The 18455-nt window shown below is 40.9% G+C and overlaps 1 protein-coding gene across 1 annotated transcript in view; it reads left to right on the forward strand.

Moving 5' to 3' along the window:
- LOC130164121 (pyruvate carboxylase, mitochondrial-like) overlaps positions 1-18455 on the forward strand; it is a 293836-nt gene that overhangs the window by 264590 nt on the left and 10791 nt on the right. Inside the window, exons 23-24 of the mRNA XM_056368580.1 lie at positions 2211-2385; positions 10441-10514. Coding sequence (XP_056224555.1) covers positions 2211-2385; positions 10441-10514 — 249 coding nt within the window. The remainder of the gene's footprint in view (positions 1-2210; positions 2386-10440; positions 10515-18455) is intronic.

An 18455-nucleotide genomic window follows, 5' to 3' on the forward strand; every position in this document is an offset into this window, starting at 1 on the left:
GCAGCTGCAAATGTTCTGTTGGCATGTAAGCACAGGAATATACTCACGGTTACATATTACATGCAAGACAGCGAGATATCTGCATCCCTATGTGCCATAGCTGAAGGTTTGCATGCAAGCAGCATGGAACAAGTATTGTTTCTTTAATGGAGCTTTTGGTGGCATTAATTAGTCAGCAAGCACTCATTCCAGCATTATATCACATGCTCTCACATGCAGACAGTCACAAATACACGCAAGTAGTTTGCATGCATAGGGAAGGCGCAAAGCGGTAATTGAGGCGTCTTCTCATATTTGTTCTGTCACGCTCAGCTCGTTTGTGGTGTGGGTGGACAGAGCGAATGGACAAGGGAGAGGAAACTGACAAAGACAAGAGGACAAAAGAGAGAAGGAGGCAGACAGTGGGAGGATGGATGGGGAGACTGGGGTAGAGAGAGAGAATAAGGCCATCAGAAAGAAGGTGAATTCAAGAAATAAGATTACTGTTAAAAATACAGCACCATCCCTCAGAGGCCCGCTCTCAAAAATAAAGAGAGGGAAAATCAGTGACAATAAAAATAGAGAGTGGGAGCAAGCTGTTGTGTGGTTTAAAGAGAAATTGGGAGAAAGAACAAATAACCTTGAAGGAAGAGTCTTTTCATTCATTAATGCAGACACTCTCTGTCTCACACACACACACACACACTCAGTCACTATCTGTCTGTGTTTCACACTTAAAACAATCACGCAGTTTAGGTATAAGATATCCTCAGAGGACACAATCTTAATGAGCATGGAGTCCAATGAGCATGCCATCTTTGAAGTGTTTTTCTCTCAAACACACAAATGAGTAAGCTATCTTTGAACTGTTAGCTCTGTGACTAATAGCATTGCACTGGGCCCTTTGTCTGGAGATTTCCGCAAGGCATGCACACACATGCACATGATGCATGTACACAAATGGCTAGTGAGGATATTAAACACACTGAATACAATACAGCAGCGCACACACATTAAAAAACAACAATAGTATAGTATGTATAGTAATAGTATGCACAGTATGTATGCACACAGGAGAACTGATCAACTGTTTAATTTGATACACACAGCACTATGCCTCAAGTGTAATGAGAGAAAAGACACCTAAAGATTACCAATATAGTACTTAACATGTTTAGGCATGCAATTTAGGCGATGATTATTTTATCCTGATTGAAGCTAAGATAAAAAAAAGACCCACATACAAAGAGGTAGCACTCGAAGCTTTGCTATTGGCTTATTCTGTTTGTTCATTTTCCAAGAAAAATGTGTTGAAGCACTGACGCAGAATAAATAGGCTAATTGTATGGAGATTCCAGCAACTTTGCTTCCCTTGCTCTGAGCCTAGTAGACTGTGTGTCATCATGAGCAGATGAACTCAGTGAAAATAAAAACAAAACAGTGGCCTTTAGGCGAGATACCTGTGTCTTGCCATAATCTCTTCACCAGACATTATTAGTAGCCTCAGATCGATTTGTCTCTGCAAGTTTTGTTAGATACCAACAACTGTGTGGGAAGAAAAATGTCATATCGTTAGTCTCCACTTTCCACAATTACCCTTTTCTCTGTCTTTCTTCTTTGTTCTCTTTCTCCTTTGCTACTTACAAGAAAGTGCGAGGATGATGTGTCACATGCGGCACCACTGCAGTCATTTGATGGGCTGATGGTACTTTACTGGAGAGAAAAAGATGAATTGAGAGTGAGTGGGAGAGATGGAGGGAACAAAAGTGGAAATCACTGCAGATCTTGACACAACAGTGGTCCCACTTTTATGCAAATTTAAAAATAACTTGCATTAATAAGTTTTATATTCTCTCTGATTCAAGCATTTCTCTCTCTTTCTCTATTCCTCAAAACAGCTTCCCATGTTATCCGTATCTTCTTCCTCCTCCCACCCAAAGTCTCTGTGTCACTTTAATGCTTTGACAGGTTGCAGCTTTTATCCAGACGTATAGTTGTGAAGTTTGATGTGAAGGTTTTACCAGCACTTTGTACATCCCACATGCTTCAGACTCCCATGGGAATGCTATGAATGGAAAAACATTCAGAAAGACTATATGACTTTGAATAACACCTTGGCAAATTGTTTGTTTCCCCTTCTCTCTTCTTTTTTATGCCCTTATCCTCTTCACCTCTCATTTCCTCCCCTTCTATCTTCCTTCCTTTTGTCCTCTTGTAACATCCTATCCCAGGTGCTGAAGTCTCTCCCCCGTATTGAGGGTCGTCCCGGTGCCTCTCTGCCACCTATGGACTTCAAGGCCCTGGAGGAGGGGCTCCGAACTGCACATAGTGATGAGATCACCCCTGAGGATGTGATGTCAGCAGCCATGTACCCGAAGGTGTTCCAGGAATTTAAGGAATTTACCTGTGAGTGGGCAGATTGGATGTTTGTGTATAGATCATCATAATGGTTTAAGAATAGGAATTGTAGTTTTCCATTTATTAAAGCCATAGCTTGACGCTCTCTTATCCCTCTCGTCCGCTTCGAAATCCACCAAAAATTCCACGAGACCACTTGTAAAGTTAAATTTTTTACTTTTCATTAAAGGATAATACAAAAACAAAATCTTTTCCACTTTCGAAAATAATAATATTCAATATACAACAAAAAGGAGAGATAGAGAAATAGAGTGAGAGAGAGGTCAAAAAACTGTGTGGCTCTACTCTCTCTGCTTGTCCGAAAGCCTTAATTTACTTTGTGCCATTCAACCGCTTAAACATCAACAAAATGCTTTTCGGCTCCTACATTACCGACCCCTAATTGTTATCAATAGCATGAAACAATTACTCAAAACTTAACTTAAATCGAAGGAGCCGACATGCTAAGCTAATTTACTAAAGTTAAATTATCTGGAGACATCTTGTTCTCTTCTTCGTCCCGGCCAAACGGGTACTCCTGATTTAGTCCAAAAAATGTCTCTTCTCGTCTCAAATGAAGACTTAGTCCATCAATTATCCTCTGCCTCTTGAAGAAGACATAGTTTTGTTACTGGGCGACGAAGCTCATTGGTCTTGGTCTTGACTTTAACCTGACGAACAAAGCCATTCTTGTCAGGAAGAGTCTCTAAAATTCTTCCAAGTGGCCATGAGTTTCTGGGTGATGTGTCGTCCACAATTAGTACCACATCACCGACACAGAAGTTTCTTCCAGATGTGGACCATTTTTGACGTTCTTGGAGCTGTGCGAGATATTCTTTGCACCAGCGCTTCCAGAAGACGTCTGTAAGGTACTGGACCTGTTTCCATCTGCGATTAGCATATCGGTCATCCTTATTGAATACACCTGGTGGTAACTCTGGGTTGACCTTAAGTAACAGCAGGTGGTTTGGCGTTAAGGCCTCCAAATCATTGAGGTCTGAAGATGCCTTTGTGATGGGCCTGCTGTTTATAACAGCCTCAGCTTCACACAGCAAGGTGTGTAGATCTTCTTCCCCCAAAATTTGTTCCTTCACTGTGACGTTCAGAATCTTTCTGACTGAACGAATCAGCCGCTCCCAGCTCCCACCATGGTGAGAACCTGCTGGAGGATTGAAGTGCCACTGAACACCTCTTTGTTGCAAGTCTTTTCCAATCTTGCTGGTGTTCCATTCTTTGATTGATTTCTTCAACTCACTGTCAGCCGACCGAAAGTTGGTTCCATTATCTGAGTACATCTCTCTGACTTGTCCTCTTCTGGCAAGAAATCTCCTGATTGCATTGAGACATGAATCAGTGTCAAGTGAAGATGCGACTTCTAGATGTACTGCTCTTATGGCGAGACATGTAAAAATGACACCATATCTCTTTGCATGCACTCTTCCTCGTTTCACTAGGAATGGGCCAAAGTAGTCAACACCGACTCTTGTGAATGGGGGATCATCTGGTAGAACCCTGCATCTTGGTAGATCTGCCATCAGTTGCTTGCCAGCAGTTCCATGTAATCGCTTACAAGTAACACACTTGGACAAGAACTTCCTAATGGCTCCATTTGCTCCAGGGATCCAGTATTTCTGTCGCAGTTGAGCCAACATGGGATTCCTGCCGGCATGAGCTGTTACATCATGAATGTGCCTCAGTACAAGCTGTGTAATGTGTGAATCCTTTGGCAAGATAGCTTGCTGCTTGGAATCATCTGGCATCGCTGCTCGGCTCAACCTTCCTCCAACTCTCATGACTCCATTTTGAAATACTGGATTCAGCTTATAGAGCGAGCTGCTTTTCTTGACCCTTTGACATTCCTTCAGCATTGTCAAATCTTCTTTGAAGTTCCTTTTCTGACAGTACATCACGATTTCCATTTCTGCTACTGTCAAATCCTCACACGTTAGGTGCGTTCCCTTGTAAGCTTTCTTGAACTGATTCATCCTGCTTTCCTCGCTTAATGTGTTTGATTCCTTTCTCTTTCCTTTCAGCTCTTTAAGCAAATCTTTCAGTTTCAGAAACCAAGCTACAGCACGTTTTAGCTTGCTCCAGGATGAGTAGTAAACAATCAACTGGTTCATTGCGTCCTTTGGCTCTTGTAGCTGAATAACATGAGTTTGAGCTACTCTTTTGACCTCTGGGTCATTCTTGTCCAATTGCATTCCAGGATCTGGATTCTTAGGCCACTGGTCTTGTGGACAAAGCAAGAAACCTGGTCCTGAGAGCCAACTTTCATTCTTCAAGAATGCTTCCACGGTCTGTCCTCTTGAAACATGATTAGCAGGATTCAGATTGGTGTTGATGTATCTCCATTGTGACGTCTGAGAGTGCTCCAGGATTGATGAGATTCTGTTAGAAACAAAAGTCTTGAATCTTGTGCTTTCACTGTTCAAGTACTTTAGCACAGCCGTGCTATCTGTCCAAAAGATGGATTCATGAAAATCCATTTCAAGCTCTTTCTTCAGAAGCTTATCCATCTTGACTGCAACGGTGGCTGCAGTTAGTTCCATTCTTGGTATGGTTGGGGACTTTAAAGGTGCGACCCTTGCCTTTGCCATAATTAGAGCGGATTGAACTTCACCATTTGCAGAGTGCAGCAGAAGGTAGCTTGCTTTACCGTAGGCATCTTCACTTTGCTTCAGCGAAGTGATGTAGCTGTGCGCAGACTGGTGCACCAAACTGCTTAGTCTTGATGCATCTGTTCACACCAAAGTTCTCAAGTTGTTGCAGAGTTGAGACCCAATTTGTCCAGCTTTTAACAACGCTGCCTGGCAAATCTTCATCCCAACCACACTTCTGTCGGCATAAATCTTGCAGGATTCTTTTAGCCGGTAGTATTACTGGAGCAAGAAAACCCATTGGGTCATAGATAGAACTGATGAAGGAAAGCAGACCTCTCCTAGTGTGTGGTCGATCTTTAAGGTTGATCTTGAACTTGAACTGATCTGATTCGGCACACCACTGGATTCCCAATGTTCTCTCCATTGGCAAGTTATCTTCATCCAGGTCCAAAACTTGAAACCCTTGTGCTCTTTCCTCTTCTGGAATTGAGCTAAGCACCTTTCGGCTGCTGCTTGCCCATTTTGTCAGTCGAAATCCACCTTTTGCCAACATGTTCTTCAAGTCAGTGCAAAGGGTGATTGCTGTGTCTTCATCAGCAATTGACTTAAGGCAGTCATCCACGTAAAAGTTTTTCTTCACTGTTTTAGCAACTTCTTGTCCAAATGTATTTTCAAAGTCAGTTGCACATTTCTGAAGTGCAAAGGTTGCAACACTTGGTGATGATGTTGCTCCAAAGATGTGAACCAACATTTTGTGTTCAACAAGCTCTTTCTCATAATTCCCATCAGGCCACCAGAGAAACCTGAAGAAATCTGTGTCATCGTCACTTACTCTGACCTGGTGGAACATGGCCTCCACATCTGCCAAAACTGCCACAGTCTCTTGTCGGAACCTCATGAGGACTCCCACTAGCGAGCTTGTTAAGTCCGGTCCTTGCAGAAGCTGTTGATTCAGAGATATTCCCTGAAAGCTTGCTCCGCAGTCAAAGACCACACGCAGCTTTTGTTTGACTGGATGTTTGACTCCATGGTGAGGGAGATACCACATTCTCCCCTTAGCTGGCTTGGGATTAGCACTGTCAAGCTTCACTGCGTAGCCTTTCTTTAGAATGTTATCCATGAATGCAGCATATTCGGTGTGAAACTTGGCATCTCTGGAGAATCTTTTCCGTAAGTTCAGCGCACGTTGTTCTGCGACTGATCTGTTGTTTGGCATGCACAATGACTTGTTTCTTACAGGAAGACAAACACTGTAATGACCATCCACAAGTTTCGAGGATTGAGACACCATGTTGATAAACTGGTGGTCATCCTTTGACATTTCAATCTCTTCGTTTTGTCCAGCATCAGGAAAGTCCTGCTTGAACTGTAGTTGCCAGAGCTCTTCAAGTCTGGCTACAGAGATTCGATTTGCAGTCACTTCTGTAAGTCTGTTCGTCTCCATCATATCATTTCCACCTCTGAGCGGTCCGTTCACTGTCCAGCCTAATATTGTTTTCACAGCAAATGGTCCATCATCCACGCTGCGGACCACTTGAAGTGGTTCCATTACCTTGGGAACGTTAGTTCCTATCAGTAATCCAACCTCTGCTTGAACAGTGGGAAGTTTCACCTCCTTTAGGTGAGGCCACTTGTCTACATCTTCTTGGCGGGGAATATTATCTTTGGTAACGGGGATGGTGTTTTGTGAGTACACCTCTGAAAGCTCAATAAAATGGTCACCATCCAGGCTACTAACTTCCAGCCCAGTCACAATGCAGGTGTTTACTATGGATACATTTCCCATTGTTCGCAGTGAGATGCTTGCATTGCGTCCAGTCATGTTAAGTTCGTTTATCAGTGAGTCTGTAGCAAAAGTAGCTGTACTACCTGGATCCAAAAATGCGTACGTTGTCACTGCTTTGGTTCCCTTTTGCGCCTTGACGTGCACTGGAACAATTGACAGAACATAATCGTCCTTACCGGCCCCAGTGACTCCACAAGTTTCCATCGGTTTTACAAGGGCACTTGATACGGCTGTATCACCACTCTCTTTTGTTGTTTCTTCTCGTGAGTCTTTAGTGTTTATGTGCAGCAGCGTAGGATGGAGTCGAGAGCATTCCTGACACTGAAGTTTCTCTTTGCAGCTGTTACTCATGTGACCATGTTTCAAACATGCGAAGCACAGACCTTTGCTTCTCAAGAAGTCAATCTTTTCTTTGTGTGGCTTGTTCTTAAGTTTCCTGCAGACTGTGAGACTGTGCTGCTCTCCTTTACAATAACCACAAGGCTTGCTGTTTGCATCCACTTTGACAATTTGCATTTTTGACATAGCGTGTGTGTCGTTTACCGCCTTCACTGTGTTTTCAGTTCTGGGTGGAACAATGGCTGTTGTAAAGACTTTCTTTGGTTTGAGTGTCTCTGAGTATTGCAGTTTTGATTTCTGTTGAACCGGTTCTCTTGTGCTTGTTGTGCTAGTTGTTTCTTTTAGGTTACCATAGAGTGGGTGCAATAGATACCGAACTTGCTTGTTGACGAAGTTGACAAAATCCGTGAACTTTGCTCTTTTCTTTGTTTTTTCTTGTAGGTCGCAGGCATATTTCCTCCAAGTTTCTTTGAGTTTATATGGAAGCTTATTAGCCAGTGCCTTTATGTTAGCTGTGTTGTCCAAGTCTTCCAAATAGCTGATGTCTGTCATAGTGTTGGAGCAGCCAGTGAGGAATAATGCGAAAGACTGTAGCGCGGAGCCATCTTCTGACTTGATCGCTGGCCAATCCAAAGCCTCCTCTATGTAGGCCTCTGCTATCATGAAGTCATCGCCAAAAAACTCCTTTAGCATTTGTTTAGCCTTTGCGTAACCAGCAGCGGGTTCCATGTGGATACAGCTCTTAACCAATTCGTGTGGTTGTCCACTTGTGTACTGCAGCAAAAATTGTAGGCGATCTCGATTGTCACTAGTGCGGCCTTCAACACCATGTTCAATAGATCTGATGAAGGATTTATACTCCAGTGCATTGCCTTCGAACATTGGAATGGCAAGATCAGGAAGTAGCGATGCTTTGTGATTCTTCACAAGGTACTCTGTGACGTTGGCTTGCTGTGAGATGGCCTTACACAGACTATCAAGAGCTGGTCCATCATTGCTTTCCATTTTTGGTGCAGACTGGGGACCTTGAGCAGTTACCAGCTGGGCATTGTTCTTAACATCAGGTGTAGGTAATGTGTGCTGTGGTTGAGGTTGAAGAATATTTTTCACCTCTGTTTTGCCAACCTGTTGATCAACTTCCAAGATACTCTTGTCTGCTTGTGTATATTCATATTTTTGCAAGACTTCCAATTTTGCATCAGACTCGGCAAGAGCAGTCTGCATCTCGTGCATTTCTTTTCTAGCCTTTATTGCAACTTCTATTCTTTTTTGTTCAGCTTCAAATTCAGCTTCACGCCTTTTTTCCTCCGCATGCAGTTGAGCCTCTCTGCATCTTTTTTCTGCATGCCAATTTGCTTCTTCCCTTTCAATATCCAACTTCCCCTTTAAAGCTGCAGCCTTTGCCATTAATGAAGCACGCTCCATTTCAGCCTTTATCCTAACAGAGGAAGACGATGATAATGTGGTTCCACATGATGATCCAGGTTTACTTCGCCGTTTAGTGGTTGATTTTGATGATGTGGACCTACTGTCTGTGTGCTTTATCTGTCTGTCACACTCTTCAGCTTGCTCAGAGCGTTTCAGGACATCCTTCATCCATTTTTCACATTTCCAGAAGAAATCATTCATTGTTTCATTTTTAGAATCAAACCAATTAGTTTGATTATCCAAAAATTCGTCCACAGTCATAAATCGTTGCAAACCAGAATTTAGATCAAAAAATTCCTTTTGCAAAGCACTGAAGTCCACACGCACCTTGTTCTTAACAATGTCAACATTGTCATCATCCTCCATTAATTGTTCAATTTGCTTTACCATGGTTGTTAGCTGGGACAGCTTGTACCTGCGTGCCTGGATTTGCTTTGTCTTTTGTTCTTCCATCGCTTTCCCAGTCAATTTTACTGTTCTTTTTTCACTGTCCTGTTCATCCATTACAATGTTTTCCACTTCGTTGTTCAGCCGAACAACGTCCTTTAATCTGTATGTCGCACACCTGTAATGCTGTCCAGGTGGACTATCAAACTGTATATAAGCAAGGTAAGATACAACTTACGGCGTTATGTCAACACGAAGTTCTTTCCGTGACGTCCGCAATGTCCGCAATATTCCTTCGTCCGTAATCCATTTGCATTCAGACAGTTCCAAGATCCAATACTCCATGCAGAGCGAGTTTTTTGACTAATGTAGTTTTCCATTTATTAAAGCCATAGCTTGACGCTCTCTTATCCCTCTCGTCCGCTTCGAAATCCGCCAAAAATTCCACGAGACCACTTGTAAAGTTAAATTTTTTACTTTTCATTAAAGGATAATACAAAAACAAAATCTTTTCCACTTTCGAAAATAATAATATTCAATATACAACAAAAAGGAGAGATAGAGAAATAGAGTGAGAGAGAGGTCAAAAAACTGTGTGGCTCTACTCTCTCTGCTTGTCCGAAAGCCTTAATTTACTTTGTGCCATTCAACCGCTTAAACATCAACAAAATGCTTTTCGGCTCCTACAGGAATCAACTTATTGTTTTGTTTGAAAGTTTAATTAATGAAATGTGCATTTTATCAAATTGGATCTTTTATATTGAACAAGTGTGGGATCATGACATTTGGTTTCTAACACACACACACATTCTCATTTATATTATTACTGGGGCTTGAAATTAGCATGAGCCAACCTTAAATCAGTAACACTCATAACAAAGTTCAGCCATTTGATAGATGTTTTTAATTGTTGTATTTGGAAGTGCATGGGTCTTACTCATAGGAAACCAATCACATGCTTCAGATTTTGCAGAACGGTGCAGAACCAATCACGCGCCTTTCATTCAGGTGGTGATTTTACATAACACAAAAATAAGACACCAGAACAGCAAGGACTGGTGTTAGAGGGAGAAATCAGCATACCAACTTACTGTATTTGTAAGCAGGTGTGAGTCTGAAGTACACTCAGTCAGCAGCAGCATGTGCAGGAGGCAGGAGTAGACTGATGCTGGAAGTTTAAGAGGATGTCTTCTCAAGGAGTCAGACTTCAGATTAGCTACAGTATCATTCAGCTGCCTGGATTAATGCAGTTTACTGTTGCTTTGAGGAGTGAAAAACTGTTAGCACTGGTGGTTGTAATTAGTTTACAGCTTCTTTGTTTTTCTCAGTTTCTTCACCACTTCCGCTTAAGACTTAGCACTCCTGATCCTAAATACAATTTTGATATCAAACATTAGAAATCATTAAGATATACATGTAGTAGACACATTTGGTTTTTCTACATTGTCGTAAATAAAGATTAATATCAAAATAACTAAAAACTTGCTTTGATATTGAGGCCACATCTCTGTGTTTTTTCAGCTAACTTTGGCCCTGTGGACTGTCTCAGCACCAGGCTGTTCCTGGATGGACCCAAGATCGCAGAGGAGTTTGAGGTACACAATTTAATACCAGAGATAAAAATATTAAGCTCACCCCTTTTATTTTATTGTTTTATATATTTGCTGAAGATTTAACATAGATCACTCTTAAAGCTGAGAAAGACATGCTGATGAGGATCAGAAAATAGAAAATAGGAATAATGTAAAATGTAAAAATAACAGCAATAGTACATATTACATTTATCCAGAATTTAAAGATGTGTGATTGTTAAATAATTCTCACTAATACTGAAATAATACATTCAATAATATTAATAATTTTTTCTCTAATCAAGTTAGCATTTTAATCAATTCTGATGTAATAGCAGTTCCACAAAGAACAGACATTATCAGCATGATTTTTCCATCACTGCAGATGGCTGAGGTTTGATGCAGTTTGGTGCAGAGGCACAGTGAAGTGCTGATAACACAGTGGAGAGGATAGAGATATTAACACTTTATCAAGGGAACAACAAACAGCATTTCTGATCCCCCCGGGCCATCAGATTGGCCTTCCTGCACAGAAATAACAGATTCATTTTGTCATATGATGTTTGAGAGAGGGCCAGTGAAAAGCACTGAGGGCCAGTATCTCAGACCAAAATACAACTGTTACCGATTTTCTAAAGCATGTTCCCTCTGTTTGATTATTTATTTGTTATGTTTATTCTCCAGCAGGGAGGCGTCTGAACATGCAGTCCATTGAAGCAATAAAACAAATGAGTTGAATTTGCTTTGCATGCAAACAAATTAGTGTGGCACAGGAATGCAACAATCTCTTGGTGAGAAGATGGGATAATTGGCTGTCACTTGGTAGAGCAAAGCCACAAGATGTGAAACTGACACGTTCCAGGAGAATATTGACATTTTAATAGGAAACTTTTTCCTGTCAAACTGTAACATTAGCAGAATCAGCAGGCTGGAAATTGGTTTTAACATACATGAATATACAGTAAGGTCCAAAAGTGTTCTCAGACTTTTGTACCACACTGTACAGTCAGCAAAAATTTTCAAGATGTCCGCTGAGCTGATTGAAAGTCTTTGTCAGAACATGAGACATACGCTGAAATGCTGTTTTTATCCAGGAAGTGCACTGTAAGCAGAAAGTTTCAAGTGAATGACAGGAGTAACCACTGTGGTGAGCAAAATTGAAACTAATGTGATTGTTAAAGTCCAGATTGAAGAGTGAATTCCAAAGAGATTGCTGAAACTACTGACAGTAATCTTTGCAACAGATGTCAGAATCAGACTTGAGATCAGAAAGAAATTTACTTTCCTACTGAAGGAGATGTTAGAGGAGTCTGTCACTCGATGTGTCATCATGTAAAGATGTGTTTTTTGGTACAATATCTAAAACTTTACATTTTTTTTATAAATGCTATTGCAAAATCTACCCTTTTCTAACTATTCCTGTAGGTCATAGGGAGGATTCTCTTAACAATAACAAACATGAGGTTGTGTAGGAAAGAAATTGATTGACATTAGATTAAAGAATATAAATAGAATTCCATTAAATTTGACCAAACTCAGACACTACAACATACAAAACCATTGATACTGCACAGAGGGAACACATGGATAGTAAGATGTGTTGTTTCACATAGGTTTGTGTGAGATAAGCAGTGCAGTTATGAGTAGTAGTCTGATGTTAGAGTGGTGACACTGTACTGCACATTGTACAGATGACACTTTTTTTTATTTCCTCGGCACATTTACCCACTGGGACACTACCTGTGACCAGATGGTGGCTGTATGAAGCATTCAAACATGGAGTGAGACAGGTTAGAGATGATGGTTGTGACATTTTTGACGGGGGCTCTGTAGTGACTTTGTGTATTATTTTTTGAGAAACAGGCAGTAATGTTCATGGTTGGACCCCCTGCCCTGTGTACTGCAGGTGAGATGAGGTCTGTTGCAGGATTTTGGTCTTGATGAGTAATGTTGAAGGCAGTGGTTTTGTAGAAGGAAGCTAATGATGATTTTGTTGTTTAAGCTATGAATGTAAAATCTCAAACTACAAATATTAACCATGTCAACCGTGTGCAGGTTAAGTGTAAGGTAATGGTGCTGATATTCTGCATTGTACATTATGAATTGAAGTTCCTTGACTGTGTCATTGCATTTGGACCTGGCTGAGGATAGTTCATAAAATACGCCCTTAGATGCACCTGAACACATCATTGATGTATCCTGGGATCCTTGGGTGTTTCAGGTCTTTCAACATCAGACCCAGTTTGTCATCAGGTAGCCTTTACATCTAGCCATGGCTGTCCTCTCCCAATCCAGAGCCATCTTGACGGCCTTCTTGCTGCCTTGGTGATGTTCTTGATGCTCTGCTTCTTGCCATTCTGGTTACACAAAGAAGGCTTTGTAATGTGATTACCCCACAAATCCTCTGCATCTAGTCTCCATGGACATGTATCTTGGCCCCCAGTCCTTCTTCTGGCAGCTGATGACCAGTTCTTTTTATCTGGCCCTGTTGCTCTCATGCGCTTCCACCATGTGACCCTCCCACAGCTCCGTCAGTTCCAGAAAGATGGTGTTTTGAACTCTGAGACCAGGAGGATGTCTAACCTCAGGGTAGTTGTGACAATGTGCTATGAGTGATACTCTCGGTCTACAGATAACTGTCAGTCTTTTGCAGTTGCCAGGCCTCCTAATGGTTTCTTAGGTCCTGCCTGTCTGCTCACCTTTTTTTCACAAAAGGGATCCTCTGTGTTGAGGAGCGTGCTCATCTCCAGCTGCTGATTCCAATGCCGATAGCCTCCGCAATGGGTTTTAGCGCCTGATTGTAGCACCAGGTGCAACAGTGGGCATTTTGGGGAGTCCACCATGCCCCAGCTGAAAAGATTTGAAGGAAGGGACATCATACGCCACCAGGGTCAGCAACTTGGTGTGCTGTGGTTCTGTCCGTCAGAGATTTACCCATGTGATTTTGCTGTCCATGGCCTGGTCCCACCTTATCCAGATCCTCTTGTTCTCCATCACTGTCCCATATAAGGACTATAGCATAGCTGAAAAGAAAATGAGTTGTGCTAATTTTACACTTGCTGTTTTCTGTAGTAAAGACACAGAAAATGTGACTCTTGCAAAACAATGTATCTCAGGTCTAGCAGCACAAGCCTCTTAAAGCTTTCCAGATAAACATGTCCCAGACTTCAGAGTTGCTAATAGGAACCTACTTCCAGGGCGACTAGCCAACTAGCAAACTACCTATTGTATTCATCTGCAGTTAGTACAAGTATTTCTCTGTAAACTGCGTGAATTTAATTTCAAATTGCATTTGAATAATAAACTCTTGTCACTTTCTCTTTGGGAAATGTGCTTAAATTCTAAATACATCACAATGAAATTGATTTCCCCCCCTTTCAAAGTATTGTGGTCATTGAATGTGTAGTACATCAAGTACCTGAAACTGTTTTCAGGACAAACCCTTCAGTGTTCATGGTGAAGTGACACTACCCCTCAGTTTATGTCTCCTGACAGTAGGAACGTTTTTAAACAAAAATACAAGAACCTTTATCTTTAACAGAACTTTTTCTGAAGTGTTAAAATCCACTTGACGGTCACATTTTGCAGTTATAGCTCCTTGTCTAGACTCATTCATACTCATCTTTCTATCAGCATTAGTTATAATCCCAGTAAAACCCTAACACCCATCTTTCATTATGAACCATCTGATCCTTCTACATCATTTTTTTTAATTTCATTATTTTGTCATGATTCTCTCATTACAAGTAACACACACGCACACAGATTTGAATGACAGTGATTCAGAGCAACCAAAGGCAACCATGCTTAATTACTGCTTCATTTCACTGCAGCAAAATGGTCTCAGGCTTGTGTTAATTGATTTTGGTATTATGAGGGACATGGGGAGCGCGAATCCTCTGCTGCGGTATTATTATCAAAGAATCAGGGGCCACATTGATTGTGCTGATCTAATACTGACCCGAAACATGGGCAGTCGCTCCACTCTCCTTTCTTGTCAATCACCCCAGGGTGTGTATCATTTGGTGCAGCAAGTTAGAGATCTGGCACAAGCCCCACAGTCGGATCATTAATCACTGATTAGAATAAATCCTTAAAATATTTTGATAAAGACTCTCTGCAGCTACAGCAGTTTTTTGATGCTTTAATTTAGTTTGAAGCCACAGTTTAGTGAGTACGGTGGCATTTCTTTCAATTTGCTGCAACATACTAATTGGTTGGCTTGAATTTAAATGTTCTTTATTTGGAGTCCAAATCATATACACCAACAAAAAGGACTAAATAATCAACAGAACACCTAAGCTGCAGAACTGTTGTTTTTTCTACTATCACTTTTTACCTTGCTCTGCTGCTGTTTATCGAATCTCCGACTGTAGTCATTTTTAGGACTTTGAGGCACTCGGATTTGTGCTCAACATCAGTCAGTCATCACCACAGAAGCAAACTTCCCCCTGTTGTCATGACGATGGGTACTCCCCCCAGATCAGGTCTGATTAAGCGGTACCAGACGAGAGATGGAATGAAAACATGTCAAAAAAGTGACCTGTCGAATGCAAGATCAAGTGACTGTTAGTTGTTTTCTTTCTTTTGATTTGTGAAAAATTCCTCAAGGGCTGAATGAATCTCCTGTGTTAGAAACGACTGTTGTCATTTTCTAATCCAATTCATTTTTACTAGTGCTGCTCATGAAAATAGGCTCAGGTTATATGTGCCGCTCCATTATAATGTAGATTCATTTATGTTATTGTGGCTTGTGTAATTCAAGAGTATTGCATATAATGGTATTTACTTAAAATCAAAGCACTGATTTACACTCAGTGGCCAGGTACACCTGTACAATATGATGTGCCATAGAGAGTTAATTAGTAATGTTGTAGCACTGAGATCATAGTTATTGTTGGTGTTGTGCTGGACTGCATTAAAATTAGAAACACTTCAACATGATGTAGTCCAGTACAACACCAACAATAACAAGCAACAACTACAATCTTATTATCAGTGTCAGCAAAACCTAAACATATTATGTGTCATAAATGTAGACGTTATGGCAGGGCTGTTGCACTGGGCTGCATCAAATTGTACACTTATTCCTAATAAAAGGGCCACTCAGTGTACATTACTATATAGTAGGAATTACTTCTTTGTATGGTTCTTTGTATGAATATAAGGAGATTTGTATAATGGAGATGACCATTGGACTTCGCTGTATGCACTGACAAGTAGATGTGGAGCGCTCAAGTCATCGGATATCATGTCTACACTGTGATTTGATGTTTTCGTAGATACATGTTTGAGCAAGAGACCTGTAGTTTCCACCACTTTGCTGTGACACACACTCAGGAATATTTCAGACTCGGTCATGTTCAGTCAGTGTAATAAAAAACTTGATCTCTGGCCTGCATTAGATTGTACACATGCACCTGAGTTGACTTTTTGAGACATGAGGTGTGTGCATGTATTACCGATCACGGTTTGGTGTGAGTGTTATATATGTCAGAGGAAGGCTGACTGTTGTGAATGGCTGCTGCTGCAACCTTTTGAGATTAATATCAGAAATGGTAATTGTTAGGTGCTCATGAGAGGCACATTTCTTTTTCTGCTCATGCATGGCAACTTTTTCAGTGCTGACTGCAATAGTCAGGCCAATGAGGAGCCCTGAGGAGAGGAAATAGCACTGAGCAGTCAAAGCAATTTGGTGAGTTTTCAAATTAGGAATGTTTTTATACTCAAGGTAGCATTACTCACTCCAGCTTGCACACACTAGTCCTTCACCTAGACAACACTTTTCAAAATTGAATTCAGGTGTCTGTATAATCTTAGACTGTGTACTTCCGTTTTCTGCCACTTATCTGGGTTAAACAAGGTAGTCCAGATACCCCGATAATTGGAGCACACCCTTCAGACCCCCTTTTTAAATATGAGAACCACCCCGATCCCCATATAGCATATAGCATTGAAGAGCTGTGTCAACCAAGACAGCCCAACTATGTCCAGAGGCTTCAGAACCTCAGGGCAAATCTCATCCACACCTGAGGAGCTTTTTAACTACCTCATGACCTCTGCCAGACATATGAGTGAGGCTTCCCTCGAGTCTTCAAACTCTGCCTCCTCATTAGAGGACATGCTGGCCAGGTTCAGGAGTTCCCTGGTATTTTTCTACAGCCCGACAATATTTCCAACCAGAGTCAGCGGTTCTCCTATATCGCTGAACACAGCTTGGCCCAAGCCCCACTTTCCCTTCCTGCACCTGTAAAAAGTGATAGACTAACAGAAAATATAGTTTAGGTTAACAGGGTTTTGTACAGGACAAATACACTAAGCGAAAGTAGTCAGAGAACATAGAACCTTAGAGTTACATTTGGTTGTTCTATTAAATTATCTGAAATATGAAATGGTTGATCTTCAGAGAATAAAGTAGAAAAAGCCTTTAAGCTTGTCATTGTGAACCATAGTTGGCGTTTGTGATAAATCCAGTAACAGCCGCAAAAGACAGCAACTGTCCGTTATAGATGAGTCTTGCAGTACTTACACAACCACATTATTAACTGTATATTTGGAACAAAAGCTGTTTTTGAGCTCTTGGCAGCTAGTATGTGAAGCACACAGCGGAAATCTTGATCAAAACAGATTTGAGCACCAAATCTTTTTGAGCACTGAGCTAGACCTAAAGCCCTGAGTTGTTGATGTTGTGGGAAGTAGATATAAAGGCGTTCACAGTAATCATTTGGTATTGTTTTGCTCTTCATTTCAAGCCTGTTGCAAATCCAATACAAGAGCCTTATCAGCCAAAGAGTGAACAGCGAGCCTTGAAGATTCCTCTTTGTATTCTGATTGTGGTGGGAGGACATAAGCACTACAACGTTTTGTAGTATATAATGTTATGTAATATAATGTCTTGTTCTGTAAAAATTCAGTTATACTTCATTGTTGATTCAGCTAGTTTTTGACAAACTTGAGCAGATGCAACCCACTTAGGCACATATCGGTGAAATAGCTTTTTAAAGACCAAGTGACCACTTAGTGAAATTGTATCTATTTAGAGTGCATTTATATACACAAATATACACCTACACATGGGTGACAGCTCTGTTCATTACTGTCATCCACCCACACAAACAGGAGGAAAAACACATTGACCTATCTGGCATGTGCTGATGACTCAGGATGGTATTAATCATGTTTGATGGAAATATAAACAGATTTTCACAAACACGGACCCAGTCATACACACCCCATCAGTGCTAATGTGTACAGACACCAACACAATCTCATTACTCTGTCACAGGCCACACAAGGCATTAATAAAGTTATATCAAAGATAGCATAATGTGAAACTTGTCTCAGTCAGAGATGCTGTGGATCCAAGTAGATAGGCAGATGAATTTGACAGAAAAGGCTCTGTGCTTTATGGTACTGCCTAAATAAACACGACACGCATGTGAGGGCTGTATAGACAATAACACAGCAGATATATCATTGCGATAGGGAAAATAAATAATGCATTAGAGATGCTATCACAAGTATGGTTATAAGAAACCAAATCAGGAGGAGACTGGGTGGTCAGGGTTCGGTATGATGGACTTTTATTGATTTCTCAATTTATATTGTTTGTCTGAGCATGTTAAGGGACAAATTTTTAATGACCCACCCAGTGATGAACTGTTTGCACTGACTAGATGTAGAGCACTTAAGTTCAAAATCCTGTCTTCACTGAGACTTGATGTTTTGTGGATACATTTTTAAACAAGAGTCGTATAGTTTCCACAACTTTGCTGTGACACAAGCTTGGAATATTCCAGACACCATTTTCAGTCAGTCTCATGCTACATACTAATTCTGAGCTTATTAAAAACAGTGGCAAGAAAAAGTAAGTGAAATAAAATATATTAAATCATCGAAGTTACCATGAAACACATAAACAAAAATCTATTTTAACTAATAACACCCAAATCATTGTGCTGTTCT

Source organism: Seriola aureovittata, chromosome 23, assembly GCF_021018895.1.
Source record: "Seriola aureovittata isolate HTS-2021-v1 ecotype China chromosome 23, ASM2101889v1, whole genome shotgun sequence".
In the NCBI taxonomy this organism is placed as follows: Eukaryota; Metazoa; Chordata; class Actinopteri; order Carangiformes; family Carangidae; genus Seriola; species Seriola aureovittata.